The sequence below is a fragment of the Cynocephalus volans genome, chromosome 1, assembly GCF_027409185.1.
Source record: "Cynocephalus volans isolate mCynVol1 chromosome 1, mCynVol1.pri, whole genome shotgun sequence".
Taxonomy (NCBI): Eukaryota; Metazoa; Chordata; class Mammalia; order Dermoptera; family Cynocephalidae; genus Cynocephalus; species Cynocephalus volans.
In genome coordinates, this window is record NC_084460.1 from 145,646,671 (window position 1) to 145,664,611 (window position 17,941).

Genomic DNA, 17,941 nt, shown 5'->3' on the forward strand with positions numbered 1-17,941 from the left:
AAGCGCTTTGGCTCGCGGCGTTCCCTTGGCAACAGGAGCTTCTTCCGGTCCCGAAGCCACGCCTCCTCGGGCGTCTGGGCGAGTCAGCTGTTCGTTGTGCTCTGGACTCTGGGATTGAAGAGCTGCGGGGGAAGAAAGTCAGAGGCAGCACAGCTGGCGGGGCGAGCTGCCCATTTCCTGCGGGGAGCCGTGCGGCCCTCGGTGGAGCGCGATGGGAGTTGGAGGCGCGCGCACAGCCTGCTGGGAAGCGTTTGGCCTTCGCGTTTGTTGCGTGCGTGTCTCGGCGCTGGTCTCACCAGCCGTTCGCGGGGCTACCAAGGGTGGGTTCTGTTTGGCGCTGTAAATGTTGACATGCGTCGTTACCGGATACGGTCGCAGCGTGGTGGCAACAACTGCAGGACACGGCTCAGGTGCCCCGCCGTCCATCGCACCGACCCTCCTCCGGGCTGTGGCAAACGTCCCACCCTGAGTCCTGGAGAAAGAAAGCGGTTAACTTAGGAAGGAAGAGGGAAACTGGTGTAAAAGGCCAGAGACATTGTTCGGCAGAGGCAGGATGCCTGCACCCTTGCTTCTTAACTGTCTGGTTTCCCGAAGAGATCTCCACCAAGCATGACCTCCTGTGAGGGGGTCACAGTCCCCAGATGAAATCAGGGATCGTCAGGAAAGGCACTAATAGTCAATACTTAAAATTAGCTTCTTTCCTAAAATGCGTTGGGATTACAGTAACAGTAACAAGTGATCCTCAAACTGCAAATATTTAGGTTTACTTTCCTCCACATTATTGTTACTACATTTTCCAACGGGAAGACTACAGAGGCCGTCAATTTAAAGATCTAGGAATATTCTGTCAACCTTTCAATCTACCCAGGCCCACCATTCCCAATGATGAATGGCTTTCGTGACATAAGCCTTCCTCGGAAGGGGTTTTCAGCTCTCATTTCGCTTGTTAAACCATGGGTATGGGATTTTTTTTTTTTTTCCCTTTCCAACTACGTAGTGTTACGTTATTACCCCTATTGGTTCTTTGGCCTTTCAGCTAATTTGGCCCATTAAGTGCACTAGGTGAGTGAATTCTGGCAAATAATGATGGGAGGTGAGGGGGGCGATTTTGCGTGTACAGTTATGGGATGGTTTTTCTTTTGTCACTTCTCCAAATTTCCAAATGTGATTGTTATTTTTACAATGAAAAAAAAAATGTGGTTCTGGGCTAGTGACTGTTGAAAGGCAAAACCCAAACAAACAAAAACCCTACAGTTGCATAAACAAAAGTATTGACATTCAAATGTCCTTGTAAAAATAGAGTACGGAAATATGTTCTTCCTTAACAAGGTGGTCTTAGGCCAATTAACCCTTTTTATGCTTCAGCTTCCTCACTTTCAAAAATGTACTATTTCTCTCATCTTGTTGTTTTGAGGATTAAAGAGATAAAAGAAGTATAAATGGCACATATTAGGTGTTCAATAAATAATTTATATCTATCTTTGTACTGAAATTTTTATTACGTGAACAAAAGTAACCCAATTCCTAAATGTGGTGGTTCTTTAACTTCTGACCCGGAATAGATTTACGGAGGGGGTGTTGATATCGCTACTCTGTGTGACTAGCTGCTGTGACTCACTTTGATAAGAGATGGAAGCTATTTTGCTGATAGCCAGAATTTAACCTTTTTTTTTTTTTTTTTTAGAGATAAGCAGAGATTTTATGTTCCAGAAAACATTTGTGGACAGACCTAATTTTTCCTGTTTGAAGGTGATATTTTCTTCGCCTAGGCTGAATTCTTCTATTTTTGCTTAGTACAAGACATTTGATGAAAAATGGAAATATAATGGGCAGATTAGCACTTAACTTTTCAGTAAATTTAGTCAGATAGATAATAATTTTACAAAAAATATAGCTAAGCAAATAATAGTTGTCTTAGATAAGTGTAATTGATGAGATGGCTCATTATTATTAGAGATGAAATAGTGGCCATGAAACTCACAATCTACTCAATCTACAAAATGTCAGTCTTGAAAATTTTAACCTTAAAAAAGACATAAATATTTCATATGGTTGAATCTTCTGTTTTGTTGTTTTGCCAACTGAAACTACTCTTGAGTACACTCAGAGACTCAGCATAAAATTCTTCCACTTGATTTGAGAAGTTAGTTTGATTCTCTTTATTATGAGAAAAACAAGCTTTAAAAATGGTATGTGATTTTTTTTAAGGCTCCTTAAGATACATGTATAAGAGATGAGGGTTTTAGGTACTTTCTTACCAGTTTTAATTTCATACTTGCTTTTGGAACTGTAGTAGAAAAATTATAAAAAAGATAAGAGATACAATGAATACAGTACTATTCTGATTAATTCAGGGTACCTTTTATGTATTTTCTTACTAGACGCTTTATAAACGAATATAGAAAATCCTTAATTTATAATTTATTAGAAATTTTTGGAATGAACACTGGTCTAAAGCTGTGTTTGAGTAAATTGGATGTCATGTGTGTCTCGTCATCTGCAGTTTGTATACAGTACTACCTCTATAATGAACAATTTAATTCACTTGAATCTCAAAAAATGTTTTGTCAATGTAAAATCACTACAAAAATATGTTCCAGTTATTATAGTGATTTATGTGAATTTATGTCAACTTTAATGACATTATTTTGAAAAATTACAACTGCCATTTTGCATCCAAAACTATCAAAGTATCTAAGATCATCTAGATTTAATAGACTGAAAAATATATTACATTAAATATACATCAATATGATACAAAAAAGTCACAAATTCAACCACCAGAACTGTAACTTTTATTTGCTAATAGATATTTTAATAAACAGGCTTACTCCAGCTGTAAGACCCTGATAATGCCTCTTAAGAAATCATAGAAAAATAAAATACAATAATTAGTAATTTGTACTTTGTACAAAAATCTTATTATGTTGCTCAGCAGGTAGTTTTGCTAAACACCATATTTTTTCAGCAAATAGATGACATGTACTGCAATTCACCACAAACAATCCCTCATGTTGAGAGCTTAGCATTCTATAACATTATTAACTTATAAGCATGCCAGCACATGAAAATTTACATGGAACATTATAATATTATAGTCGATTTTCATACGATGAAAACAATACCACCTTCAATTAAGTTTGGATTACTTCACTGCTGTAGTAAAGTAGATCATAAGTAGGATTGCAGTTCAATCGTTAACATCATTTTACTGTGTTTCTCTCTGTACTATATTGAGATTACAACCAGAAAAGAGAACATAAAGTGTGTAAGAAACCTGAGTGGAAGGCATATATATAAATTGGAACTCTAAATGGTGATGTAATACCAAAGAGAAAAAAAAAGACAGTGCTGCACTTCCTTATTGTTACCTACAGATCTTTTCCCCCTTTGTAAGAGTGTATGGGTACAATAATAAATCCTTAATTAATGATGAATAGCTTATGACAAATTGCAAAGAGATACTTCAAAAAAATCATATTTATACTTATAGGAAGAAAAAATATTTTCAGCAGCAGTTTTTTACTAGTCACATAGAACTCTATGATGGATTAAATGTCTCAACCTAGACAGATGTTGTGTATTTTATATAAATAAGCTATTTAGTATTAAATTAATAAACTTTTTAGGATTGTACTACAAAGATCTTTATAACTTTTGCGTGCACTGCAACTGTTGAAATCATCTACCATTAAAAATTTGACATGGCCATTTAACTATTTAAAGTAATTAATCAAATACATATTTATATGTACATGTATATCTATATTTTTGGCTATGCTAGAACAGCAAAAAAAAAAAAAAAAAAAAAGGAACAATCTTATTCCATTATTCACAATCTAATTTTACATCAAATCCAAATAATAAGTATGCATCTTTAAATTCCAAAACGTTGCATTACATACAGCCTATTCATAAATAGAGCACCAAGCACAATTAAAAGATCCCATCTTTCCTAAAGGATAGGAAGGGACACAGTGAACAAAACAACCGTATTGCCCATGTGTTTCTCCTAAATAACAGAAGGTATTGATGTTTTTCATATGAAAACAAAATAAAATAATTTTTTTCTAAAAGGTTAGTGCCTGTTTATCTTTTTCTTTTTAAAAAAATTTTATTTCAGATGGGAGCTCAAAACTCTACCAAGTAGTGTTTGAGAAAACTGAGTTGAGTATACAATATACATCTTTCAGGATTAAACTAATTTTAATTTTCATAGGCTTTGAATTATAACAGAATAGCTACAAAATGTTTCTTGTACTCTGTAATAGACAAAAATAAATACAAAAACATGAGAATATCTATGGCATTAAGAGGTCCTCACTTAATCTCTACTTTATGGAAAAGAAGACTCTTGTCAGAGTCCTTGCAAAGCACGGAATTCAAAGTTTCAGGTCTTCCAATAAGATGTCTCAAAAATATTAATAAAGATGCCTTTAAAATATTTTATACGATAGGCTTTTTCCTAATATGTATTACACACGCATAAATAGCCATTGACTGTGTGTTTGTGTGTGTACGTATGTATTAACTTTCCCACTCTCCAACTACTTACACATGTCTTCCAACCTGTACTTCTCCTCTGCTACATATTGGCTTTTATCTCATTCTTAGTAAAATAAAACTACTCACATAGTAACATCCTTACTTTTTTACCACAAATATACTGACCTATCTGCATATCACACACTCTGACTTTCATTGGAATTCTTTCTATCAAAAATTAACCTTCCTACTTAATGCTCTGCATCCTAACCACTCATATCTCTCAAGGACTTTGCTATAATTATCCTCTCTCTTGCATAATCAGTTTTCCTCTATCTCACAAATAATTCTCATTAGTATATAAATATGCTCTAGCATCTATTATCTAAAAGAACACCCAAAACCACTCTCTTGACCCCACATCTCCGTTCAGCTACTGTCCCATTTCGCTTCCTCTCTTTACAGCAAAACTTCGTGAAAGAGTTTTTTATAGATACTGACTCCACCTTTTATCCTTACAACTCTTCTTAGTCCAATTGAGTCAGGCTTTGACTTCACTATTTCATAGAAACTGCCCTTGTCAAGGTCATCAATAATTTCCATATTGCCAAATCCAATGGCCATTTCTTTGTTCTAATCTTGACTTCTTAAAACATTTATTCCAGATGACCAACTGCATTTCCTTTTTTCTTTACCTTACCTTATACTCCTTAGTTTCTTCTGTTGGCTTCTAACTACCTAACTGCTAACATTGGAATGCTCTGGAGCTCAATCCAAGCCTACCTCTCCATCCACAGTTTTTTCCTAGGGGATTTCAAAACTTTAAATATCATTTATATACTGATGACTTCCAAATCTTGATCTCTAGCTCTGATTGCTCTTCAGAACTCTCATATTCAGGTGCTTGATACCTACATTTGAATATCTAACAAGACATCTCAGGCTAAAACCAAACTTGATTTTTCCTTCCAAACCTGCTTCTCCACCACCATTGATTCAGTTGCTCATTCCTCATATGTAGAATTTACCTTTGATTTTTCTCTCTTCTTCATCCCTCATACCCAGTCCATTAGCAAGACCTGTCTTTAAACATATCCAAAATCCATCCACTGTGCTCCATCTTCATTGCTTCTACCCTAACAGAAGCCACCATTTTTTCCTTTAACTACTCCAGTAGCCTCATACATGTTCTCTGACCCCCATATATATATATATTTTTGGCCTTTCTTTGCCTCATCTACTGTATCAAGAACACTGTTCTCTACTTTCAAACACTCCAATTTCCCATACATTAACTGTTCTCTCTACCTGGAATACTATTTCCCTGGATCTTCTCATGGCTGCTTTCTTTATGTTTTTCAGGTATCAGTTTAAATGTCATGTCCTTAGAGAAGATTTCCCTTACCACTTAATATAGAGGAGCCACAGTCATTCTAGGTAACATTATTAATTTAATCATTAGCACAACACATCAGTATTTCTTTTCTTTTTTTTTCTTTTTTTGGACCGGTAAGGGGATCAAAACCCCCAGCACGGTGTGGTCTGCACCACGCTCAGCCAGTGAGCGCACTGGCGGTCCCTATATAGGATCCGAACCTGCGACCTCGGTGCTACGAGCACCGCACTCTCCCGAGTGAGCCACGGAGCCGCCCCCCAGTATTTCTTTATTGTATGTCTTTACCACTAGAAAGTCAATTCTATGATACATGGAGTTTGCTTGTCTTGGGCACCATGTATCCTCAGTGCTTAGAACAGGACACTGTTACATGGAAGTGTTCAATAAACACTAAATAAATGCATATATTTACAAATATATTTGCAAAATAAATCAGTATATAGGTATATATACTTATTTTAAAATTTAGAAATTAATTATACAATTTTGGACCAGCAAACAGACATGACTTCCTTTAATTTTATTTTTGTTGTTATATTTGTCAAATAGCGTAAGGAGGTTAATGCTGAGTTTTGACTGGACAAATCATGATTTTTTGTTGTTGTTCATGTTAAATTACAGATACCTAACTATTGCATTTAATGGTAGAATGATCAAGGTTGTAAGGTGGGGAAAAGGAATATTTTGTTTTCTTAAAAAGATTTTTGGAAACTGAAGAAAATAATTAAGTTATATAAACAGGAAATGGCTTTTCACTCTCGTTTGAAGCATCCCTTTTGGTGAAATTTTAAAAATTGAATAAACAATAGCCAGTAAAAAGTAACCATAAAAAATACATGTTCATTATTTTGAAGTCACAAGTTCAAGGGAAGATTTTCTTTCTGTATTTCCATTTATGAGACAGTACAAGAGTGTGCTCTCTCCAACAGACTTTATGAGCTATCTGACCAGTGTTAGACAAAAAGAGAATAACTTACAAAAAAAGTAACTTCTAAACCACTATGTTGTGGTACTTGGTTTCAACTTCTTTGAGAATTAGAAAGTTACAAGCAGTATGAGACTGAATGGAAATATAAAACATAAAGTAGCTCTTTTATTAATACATAAAACAACTGGAAAGAGAAGGCAATCTCCTTCAAAGAATATGAGCATTTAGAGATCAAATATAACACATAAAATTAATATAGAGTTTTTAAAAGTATTTAAGACTCTAAAATTTATATAACTGTTTAAAATCATAAATTGATATTAAAAGACAACCTTTTCAGGTCAATTCTTTTTTTCCTGCATCGTATATACTATTTTTACGTTTAATAATAGCAGAGGAAAAAATACCTTAATTATTTATGTGATAATTCATTAATATGTATAAAATGCTTTGACAGTCCAATATTCAATGTATTTTTTTTTTTTTTTTTGCAAATGCTTTGATTATATATGTGTTAAAAATCAAAAGAGTTAGTAGTATGGAAATTTTAAGAATTGTGATCACTTGGTCTATTAATTTTTTTAAATAACTTTTTTCTCTTTTTGATATTTTGATAAAATTTCTTTCTAATTTTATATATGAATATACATTTTAACTATTAGTGGACTTATTTATATTAGAGATTCTCATCTTCAAAGTCCATTTTAGTTTCAAAATTACCAGCAAGAGTAATATGACATAATTTTCAATCACTCTTTTCTAATTGCTTTTTTTTTTAAATGAGGTAATTTTAATACAAACTCCTCTTTACATTACCTTTTTGTCTTTTTCCCAATTTTAATGGAACTTGGTCTGTTCCCATGTTCTGCATTCATGCTCTGCCTCTGATTTTTCCAAAGTGAGGTTACTACAGCAGGTATAATATAACCAACATTTTAGGAAACATAGACTTAGTTAACAGTTATTCAAAATTCAAAATTAAGCTGTTAAGGTTTTCACTGCATGCAGAATTAAAAGTAAGTGTAGTTTATGAAAAATGTCCAAAAGACATTTATATCTTGTGTACATTCAAGTTTTCATTGTCACAATCTAAGATGGAGTGTGATTAACAAAATGATTAGTATGTATCAGACATCAAGCATATACAGAAATCTTTAAAATCAAGTGTTATTCATATTCATATTTATCAGCACTGCTCAGGTATTGTGCCCTGCTCTGCTGTCCCACAGCCCCAAATGCTTCCATTGCACATTTTGACTTGGAGGCCTGTAAAACTTAAAATTATAATCAAAGCTTCAATTTGTAAGAAGAAAATGAGATTTTTGCATAGTATAAGTATATCAATACAATTTTCTTTGAAGACATATATATGGAAAGGGAAGAAAGAGCACATTAAGTTAAAAACTCCAATGACAAACAGTTATACACGTTTAACCTCACTTTCCATGCAGTGCGGAAATTTAAAAAGCCCCAATCGTTGTTTATTGTAATGTAATATTGTCCATGATATTCAGCATTGTCTTAAGGATACTTTCAGTATACTGCAGTAATAGTTCTAGATAATATAGCAATGGTATTTTTAAACATGTTAGATTTTTAAATGTTCACATCAATCACATTGACAGAAAAAATAGCTTATTCGGTAACAAGTTTGTTAGCAGATGAGTGGCTATTGATTTTGACAGAGCTTCTAAGGACCACAGTCTTAAGCAGATTTATTTTAAAGACAAAAATAATATATGACAATAAATAAAGCATGCAAAGTTAAAGACAAACTTCACATGACATTAATAATGATATTACAGGGTAGATGAGAATTCTAAAGAGAGACAAAGTTACTACTTTGCATGACAAACAAGGTAATAAAATTGATTTTATTCTGGATTCTCTCTGATTAAGTAAATGAAGATGTGTTTAAATGAAAATTTAACAAAAGCAATTTCTGTCTAAATGCACACAGTTCATTCTACAAATTACTAAATGTAGAAGAGAGACTTTAAATTATAAAAGCAATAGACGAGGACATTTTGAATTAGGTAAAACTCTTGAGAGTGTATTGTGCACTCATCTTTATGTATTAGCATTATTCACTGTACCATGACCAGAAAATTAAATAATATTGTGTCTTTTCAGAAAAGAGACAAATTAAGACTGTTTTAAGGATGATAATCTATAAATGTAAGAAAAAACTTGAACAGAAATGTTCACATTAATATTGCTTGCCATGAAAGCTCATATTTAACTCATGAAAACAAGGATATCCATCTTCAGAGTTACCAATGCCTAAATATAATATTTGAATTGGATGTATGAAAACTAATGATTCTTATGTCCTTGGAGTTTTCTTTATAATAATATATTATTTTCTGATAAAGCTAGTTCTCTCTTCAATAAGTGCTAATGAGATGGAGATACTGTTGCTGACTAAATAGGAATTCTGAAGTAGGGTTGTCCTCTTTTTATTATTTTGTAGAACATTCTAAAGCCATATCTCAGTTATTCTGATTTACTATTTGAGTTGATAATTCATTTTCTAACTAAAAGTGAGTTTAAAATTTGATACTCTGATTAACCAATGTGGAAATTCAAGCAAGAACCTTTCTTTGTTTTGCTTTGAAGAAAACATTGCTTTCAACGGGAAAGTGCAAAAATATAACAAAATAGAGGTGACTTGATATCATTAAATGACATACAAACTTTATAGTTGCCAGATTCTTTTTTAAAAGGTGAAGTTTATTCCTTTAGTAGAATTTTTCCTCCCTTAGTAATTGAAAGTTTTCTTTAATTTTTTGTTTTATTTTTAAAAACAGTAATTTTGAATCAACACTGGTAAAATAAAGGTAAACTTTCGAATATATTCTAAAATCTCAAAAAAGGAAGTGCCAGCAAACAAAAACTCTTTAGAATTACGAGCAAAAACCCAGGCCTTTCAATTAAGATGTATTCTTTTTTCTACATTTTATATAAATCCATCACTAATTTGAATCTTAATTATTAGTCAGAAAAAGAGGGTTAGTTAAAACTACATTTTGATGACCTGTATCTTCTGGACCTTTTGATCTTTTTTACCAGAAGACATGTATGTCATGTCATGTCCCATTATAAAAAAAAAAAAATTTTTTTTTATCCTGAGAAATCTTTGAAACACCTGCTTAATTACTTGGCTTTTTAAGGGACCAGTAAGAGAAAGATGGGGTATTTACTTTTAATGCTACATAAGATTTTTCTTTTCCTTTATTTCACTTAGTGATATGTTAGATCTGGTTGTGAGTAATTATCTCTTTCCCTTGTTTAATGGATCACATTTGAATGGATTTTATGCCACTGTTGCATTTCATACTTATTATTACATTTACTAGGACCAGTGAATTAGCATGGGTAAGAGACAATTCCAGAATTGTTTTGAAAAAGGGCTGATGTTCTCTGATGGGAGGCACCTTTGAGGTAGTGAGTCCACATATGAACTGAAAGGTTTGCCACTGGCAATAAAAATCTGGGACTCCTGATGAGGATCAGCTGTTAACAAGAGACATCGTCTTAGAGAACCCAACAAGTGTGCTTCCCTCTGCCAGAAGGAGTAGGGGGTGTTTGGGAAGAATTCTATGAGAATTTGGGTCCAAGTAGGGAATTGCAAATCCAATTCATTCTGGACAAGTTCTTATTTATTTAGTCATTTATTTTTATTCCATAGAAATAGCTAACCCCTAGTGACATGGCAACCATAGTGAACATAGCAAATAGGCTCTAACCTCTAAATTTTAAGCTTGAGAGTTACTTGAAGGCAAGGACAGTACAGCCAGACTCATCTTTGTGGTAAAATTTTATGCATGTAGGAGACGCTCCATAGATATTTGTTAAACTGAACTAAATAAAGTTTACACTACCTTTGCTGAACATTATAAAGATTGGAAATTTGTTGAAAATGTTGATCATAAAAACCAAAAGTTAGATGACTTAAGGGCCTGGTGTCCTGATGGAAGAATACCATCAATTTTACCCTGTATACTCCCCTACCTTTTGGAAACTTCATATGAAAAGAATTAAAATATTTTTTGATTGAACATGAAGTAATATGAATCTCTTCATAGAATTTGATCTTGGAAAATTTAAGGTGATCATACTAAATAAGTGATACATCTGCTTCTAATCTCTTTGCTATATAAATACATGGACACCAACTGTGAGTTTGTAATAATTTTTGATACTTAAAGTACTAATTCCTTTTAAACTAGTAAAAAAAATTTTAGCTAAAGCTATAGGAAAGAATCATCATCATTCATTTCAAAAATACTTTCCAAAGTACTTAATTTCCAGTTAAAGAAAAGCCACAGCTCATACTCTCTGTGAGTGTAAATTCTCCCATTTATGTGATAGGACCCAAAATATTAAAGTATAATTTTTGCACCCTTTCCCTTCAGCCTCTTCTTTGGAGATTTATAAGATCTTTTTAGATTTGCTGTGCTACCTTTCTTACACTGATAGGGATAAGGGATGGGGTGATAGAAGCTGAGAAAGGAAAAAGGAGAATGGGGGAATTAGAGAAGAACAGAGAGGGCTAAGAAAAAAAGTTTTAAACAATTTAATAAAGGAATAGAAAAAAGTGACCTAGTACTGTTGATAATTTTGAGATGAGAGATTTAAATAAGTGCCTTGCAGTGCAGAAATTTGTTAGGGAAGGATATCAAAACAGATTTTTAGGAAATGTGATTGGAAGGTACGTAACATAATCTATTCTTCATTTCTTCAGAAGACCTTTTATAAAGACTTTGCATTTCAAGAATTGGATTTGGATTTCTTTTTCATTCATGGGCTAAGTAAGATAGGCCTTAAAGCTGTGCCTGGAAGGTTATTTTATTCAGGTTATAGTTGCATAGGTTTTAAAGAATAATGCAGAGTGAAATAATTTGTCTTTTTTGATTGTGGCATGCATAACTTACCAATAGTTATAACTCAGTGCAAAAGTACTATAATTCTTGATTCTGGTTAAACCAAGAGTTTTGCAATTTCTGATTGCTCTTTTATTTTAATGATTTAAATCCCTCATTTCTCTCCTTGATTGTACACTGTTTTTACATTTTTTTTCAAATATGCCTTATACTATGAGATAATGAGTTGACTATAGACTGGAAATCGACCATCCAGAAAATATGATGAAAATGGTTTCTTTAACTGTCTGATTTTTAAAATCCCCAGAACTCTCTCAATAGTGTCCATTAAATAAAGTTTATGAATGTATATGCATATTTTATTTAAGAAAGATTATTCCTGAAGACTTGTGATTTATGGAAGTTACTAATTTTCTTTCTATAATTAAGTTTTATACTTATGCATAGTAAACAGGTTTAATTACTGAATATGTGCACCAGTAAATCTCAAAATGTTTTATGTAAACATTTCAAATAAATTTGGCATTTTAACTGTTAATCGCCTTGGATATTATAATACCCCCTGGGATCATGGAGTCTATATTGGTAGGCAGTAAAGAAATAAATATCCATATCTGTATATTTAATGTTTCTGATTAATCTTGCACACATATTTCAACCTTGCTCTGACCATAATTAGGTTCAAAATTACTCTTAAGATTATCATGCTTACAGTTCTGAAAAATACAAATGTAATTTAAAAAAATTTTGGAGAGGATATGGCTGAGAGACAAAGTGAAAAGGTAATTTTATAATACTATGAAAAGATGTTAGGGAAGAGAAAAAAGAAGTACGAGTTAACCAGATAGAGAATAGGATAGTCAGACATTTTTTTAAAAAATTAACAGAAAACTTTAATCTTGCAATCACTGAATGCCCATCCCACAGAAGTTTAAATACTTTAATAGAATTTACTTCATCGAGGTGTTACAGATGTTGCTGACAGAATCCTATGGAGGACCATACTCTTATATTCCTTATTTTTCTAAATACTTTTTTGTTGTATTATAAAAATAAATATATATGATTAACAAATTTAATCTGTTTTACATATGTTCTTATTTAATATATATTTGAAGACAGGTAAATATGGAAATTTTATATTTCCTTTAAATATATCCAGATTTGTGTAAATGTATCAGGCAAACTGCAGGTAGTCTATGGCTTTGCAGACTGAGGGCTGAAAAATGTTGCTATTTCTGACACACTTACTTAAAAACGTGATGTATTTCTCACTTTTTCTTTTTTTAGTATGCTGTAAGGAATACTCTAAAGACTCTTCCTTCTAGCTCAATACATTTTTTTTTCAAAATGACCAAAATTAAGCTGTAATAGGCAAAAACCAGGGGATAAATCAGCAAAAGAAAATACGTGGAAGGGTCTAGTATAATCGGACAATCAACAAAATCTTAAAATAAGGAAAAAAGAAAAAGTGAGGCTCTTTTAATAGAACATTATTATCACCAAAAATGTAATTTAGGTAGGAATTTGAGAATGTGGGTAGGGCACCTTTATCTCTGGGATCAGCTAAAAAACAATTTGTTAAATCAGCGTCTTTAAACAATCTGCTCTGTTTTTTTCTTCTCTCAACACATTCTCCTTTTTCCACAGCATAGCAGTCATTTTCGTAGTTTCACATGGAGTAGCTGTGATTTTTATATTCATTTTTTTATTGAATTTGTTCATAATATAGCACTATTTTGATAAGCCAGCTCAGCTTAGTTTACTGAAAAAATACATTTAGCTTGTTTTTTGCAGCTTCTGTGAAGATTATGACAACAACACACCTTAGTTGTGTTCACATTTTTGTGTAACTGTATTATGGACTCAGGTTGATACACTATATATATATATATGCACATATATTGTAATATCTGTCTATATCCTCTTCGGAGTATTCATACTTACTTCTTAGAAGCTTTGGAAAACAGCTCAGCATGTTTTTGCAAATAAAACATAAGAATTCTTAAACTTGTAAAATATATCAATATCAGACAGTCAGCTAGATGTATTTATTTTCTTGGGCCACCATATAGGTATCATAACATTTTGTTTAAATTAAATTAATTAATCATTTTACATTAAACCTAAGGCTATAATCTTAGCTATTTCATTCAAAGCAATTTGACTGAGAACAAGTAATTTTTTTAGTGCTTTGATAAATACTTTTGCAAACTTGTGAAGATGAACCAAAGTAATAGTCATGGGTTTATCCCATGTTTCACTCTATGAAAGCCATTAGAGCAATACTTACTCTCCAGGGGTGATCATCATAAGGTAGTAGAGAAATATTTTATGTCAGTAAAATATTATGGGAGAAAACCATCTAAATTATGACCTACAATGAGATATGTAGGGCACTATAAAGTTAATTTAAAAAAAAATAGACAAATTCAGCCATAGAAGATTTAAAAGCACAGTATTTTTCTCCCTCTCCCCCATGATGACCACCTTCTCACTACAGTCGCTACATGGAATCATTGGCCATTTCTGCAAATAATTCTGACCACATCAGACACCAGCAATTAAACTATTAAAAATAAAGTAACAGTACAACCCATATAGTTGAATATAATTATCTAAAAAAAAAAATACGTCAATTTGGAAGCTACTTGATTACAAAACATGAAAGAAAAGTCAACTATTTCTTTCTAATCCACCATCAAGCTCTAAATACATCACTAAGGAAGCCGCATGTGGACAAATTCCTTCAGGTTGTCGGTGACCACTTCCCAGATGCTGCTGTACAAAGTTATGCATTCATGCCGAGTTATTTACCATTGTGTAGTGATAATCTGCAGTGGGCCAGGGATTTATTTGCAGGCTATTTAGAGAGGACTTATGTGGCATGATTTTAAAAGCCAGGTTGGAAGCATAAACATAAGGTGTGTGCCCATAGTCTGAACAGAAGACTGCAGTTTGTGAAATGATGTTTGGAGAATCAGAAGAGAGGGTAGTAGAGAGGGTAACTTTCATTTTAGAAATGCTGAGGCACAAAACACAGGTGCTTGTGGTACTTTCATACATGAAATCCTTTCTCCTGTATGTGCATCATGTGTAAACGTAAAGTCTGTATACTGCTGACTATTCGTCTCTGGTGTCCAATGAGTATGACTCCAATTCTTCTGATATCACTGAGAGAGAGAGAGAGAGGGAGAGAATATAAACATTTAGATCTGCTAAGTACTAGAGAAAATGAACATTTAGATCTATTAAATACACACCATGTCACATTTGCCAAAAATTGCATAGCTTAGTTGTTTAGCAGAGATATAAATAAACAAGAGTTTGTTACTTTTTTTCTTCTCTCTGGCTCCATAGAACACATCAAGTTAATCTGAAGTTTAACAATACAAGGGAAAATTTCATAACCAGGTACCAATGCAATGTTCAGACATTCCTAGGCCTAAAGGCTATATAATTTAGGTAGTTATATAAATTTGCAACAGTATTAGCAAAATGGTGAGTACTTAGGGTAGAAGGTATAATGTGGATTCCATTTGATTTCTCTCAGTCTTTTAATAATCTGAAAAAATGTCATTATATTGAACCACATAAAATTGCCATTCCTGTCTTAAAACAACAGCAATTTAATATGGTTCAACCTAATTGTTTTAGTATCTAGTCTTCTAAGCACATGTTGAGTATTTTTCTTGCACTTGGGCGAAGGATAATCTTTGAGACAATAGAAGATGGTTGACCATTATAGTATACAGGAGGAGCTTTGCAATGACAATATTTCATTAATTTGATGAAGGTAATAGGAATTGATTATACAATATTAGTGTATGGGAGTAGAAAAAAACATGTCAAGGTAAAACTATGTTGATGTAAAGTCTGTGATGTAAACAAGAGTCTTGCATTTAAAACATTTTAAGTAGCTATTTGAATTAAATATATTCTTTCAAAGAATAATAGTTTAAAGTGTAATGTCTGACTTCCACCAGAACAATAGTCAGAAGTGGTGAGGTAAGACTTGGAAATAACATACTAGCCTAAGGAAAGGTGTTCTTGATATAGCATTTGAATCTATAATCCTCTGAGAACAGCATCGAATTATAGTAATAACCCTAGGACCACTTACTCGATGCTCATTCTTGAAATCAGGTCAAAAGTTGTAAACCCTGCTGCCATGAAATTATTCTTATATTGCCCCATCTTTATAGAATCCAGCCAGTCACCGACTGTGACAAACAAAGGATATTCAGGAACTTCACCAGGGGACTCTGGCATTCTATAAAGAATAAAAAACATAGAGACAATTTAAAAGCCAGATGAAGGAAGAATTACTCAATTTTCTTTCACCTTTTACAACGTTCTTACATCTACTGTCTTTATCCTCCATTAAAAAAAAATCTCTGATGTTCCATCTTATTCAAATCAGTCACTTTAAAAAATGTTTATTTATCAAATCAGTCACTTTTATCTGGTGAAACACTTGTCGGTTTCTTTTGTCTTCTTGCCACTACTGGGTCTTATGCTTGATAGACTGTGAGAAAACTCACATCATGCTTTCATCTTTTTTTACTTTTTTCTCTTGCATAAAATTATATTTTGAAACTTGAGGCACAGCCCACCCCTTATCCCCACAAAGAGAGTAAATAGTGACAGGCTGTTCCTGCCACTGTTCCTGCCACTGTTCTTACCCTTCAGACCTGCCACTGAATCCATGTCCTTTTACCTTTTCCACATTTTTATGGTGAATTCATTATCAAGCCTCCATTTATTCTCAAATATTCAACAAGAATTTATTATTCATTATAAAGTAATTTCTACTGTCATAATGTTCAACTGCATGAATAAGATTTACATGCATCCAAGTAATAGGGTAATGTGCAAAACTCAGATATTAATAAGGCGCAAAACAAAGCAAAACCAGTGTAAATTTGGAACAAGAAAAAGAACAAAAACAAGAAAAAGAAATCCAGCCTTGATGGTTCTTAAAGGCAATGATACAGCAATCTTTATTTTTGTTTCTAAGATCTGATGAAAAAAGCATTCCAGCTGGGGATATTTTTGTTGTTTTAATATAAAAATAATATAAAAAGTATTATTTTGGAAAAGCTAGTGTAAATATGTGTGTGTATACATACCTACATACATATGTACATACTGTGTACTGTATATGATAGCGAAAGTCAGACAGGGAATAAATATGAAATTAATCTTAGAAAGTATAGGGACAATAACTCAGAATTGTGTATTTAAGCCATTCTGTCAATAAATTGTATTATTGCCCTCACAGAAATGCAAAAAATTAATGTTAAAATATTTTGCATGTTTTAAAAGCTAATTGGTGGTAAAAGTGCTTTTATAGTAATAGATGTGTAACTGGCCCTCTAGGGTAGTAAATACATCATTTTACAAATTCTTAGATCTAGAGTTTCTACTAACTAGTAAAGCAGTAACAATCTTTTAAAAAAGTGTTTAGTGTTTGGGTCAAATGAGTATTTTTTAAGTAATGAAAAACTTTCTTATTAGAAGTGAATCACTGAATTATTTTTATTGGAATATTGAAGTTAGTCCAGATTTCATTTACATTGCTTTTAAGTTTTTATTAAGTTAAAGAATGAAAGAATCCATAGAGACAACTAGAGCCATAGATTTTAACATTTGTATTTGGAATATTTCATTATAATGTTTTTACCATTAATATTTGAACTATTTCAGCTTTAGTTAGAAACTAAAAATATATGAGCACACTTGATTAAATCACATGAAGTAAGAATTTCTCCACTGTGAAGCAGAGGGCATATACATGCTATATAACCCTTTGTTTTGCTAAAAATATAAGGGAGTGGCAGTTGGTTCCAAGGTTAAAGTTTAAAGGTGAAAATTGAAAATCCCTGAGAATCAAGATTACCCTTAAAAATCCTCTAAATTACCCCTCAATCACCAGGACCTGTGTCTCTTAGGAGCCCAAGTCGCACAAGGTATAACTTCTGAAGACTCTGAACGGTGACCCTTGGAATTCAGGACAGAGTTCCTTCCCTACTAAAGGCCTAGAATTCATTTCTTTGTTTTTTCTTTGATTGCTCCATTGACCTCCCTTTTCCTAAGCTGTAGTCTAGCTGAAGGTGGAGGTGGATGTGGACAGGGATGATGGGGAAATCCAGGAGATTTTGCTCTTTATATATAATTACAATTTGCATAAATTAAATGTATATATCTTTTGAATACACTGTCTTCCATATTGAGTTTGGTTGC

General features: G+C 32.8%; 1 protein-coding gene across 1 annotated transcript in view; it reads right to left on the reverse strand.

Annotated features, from left to right (window-relative positions):
• Positions 1–14,753: 14,753 nt before the first annotated feature.
• Positions 14,754–17,941, reverse strand: part of EPHA6 (EPH receptor A6) — an 839,959-nt gene continuing 836,771 nt past the window's right edge. Inside the window, exons 17-18 of the mRNA XM_063078754.1 lie at positions 15,819–15,968; positions 14,754–14,868 (exon numbers count right to left, since the gene is read on the reverse strand). Of these exons, the coding sequence (XP_062934824.1) occupies positions 14,754–14,868; positions 15,819–15,968 (265 nt within the window). The remainder of the gene's footprint in view (positions 14,869–15,818; positions 15,969–17,941) is intronic.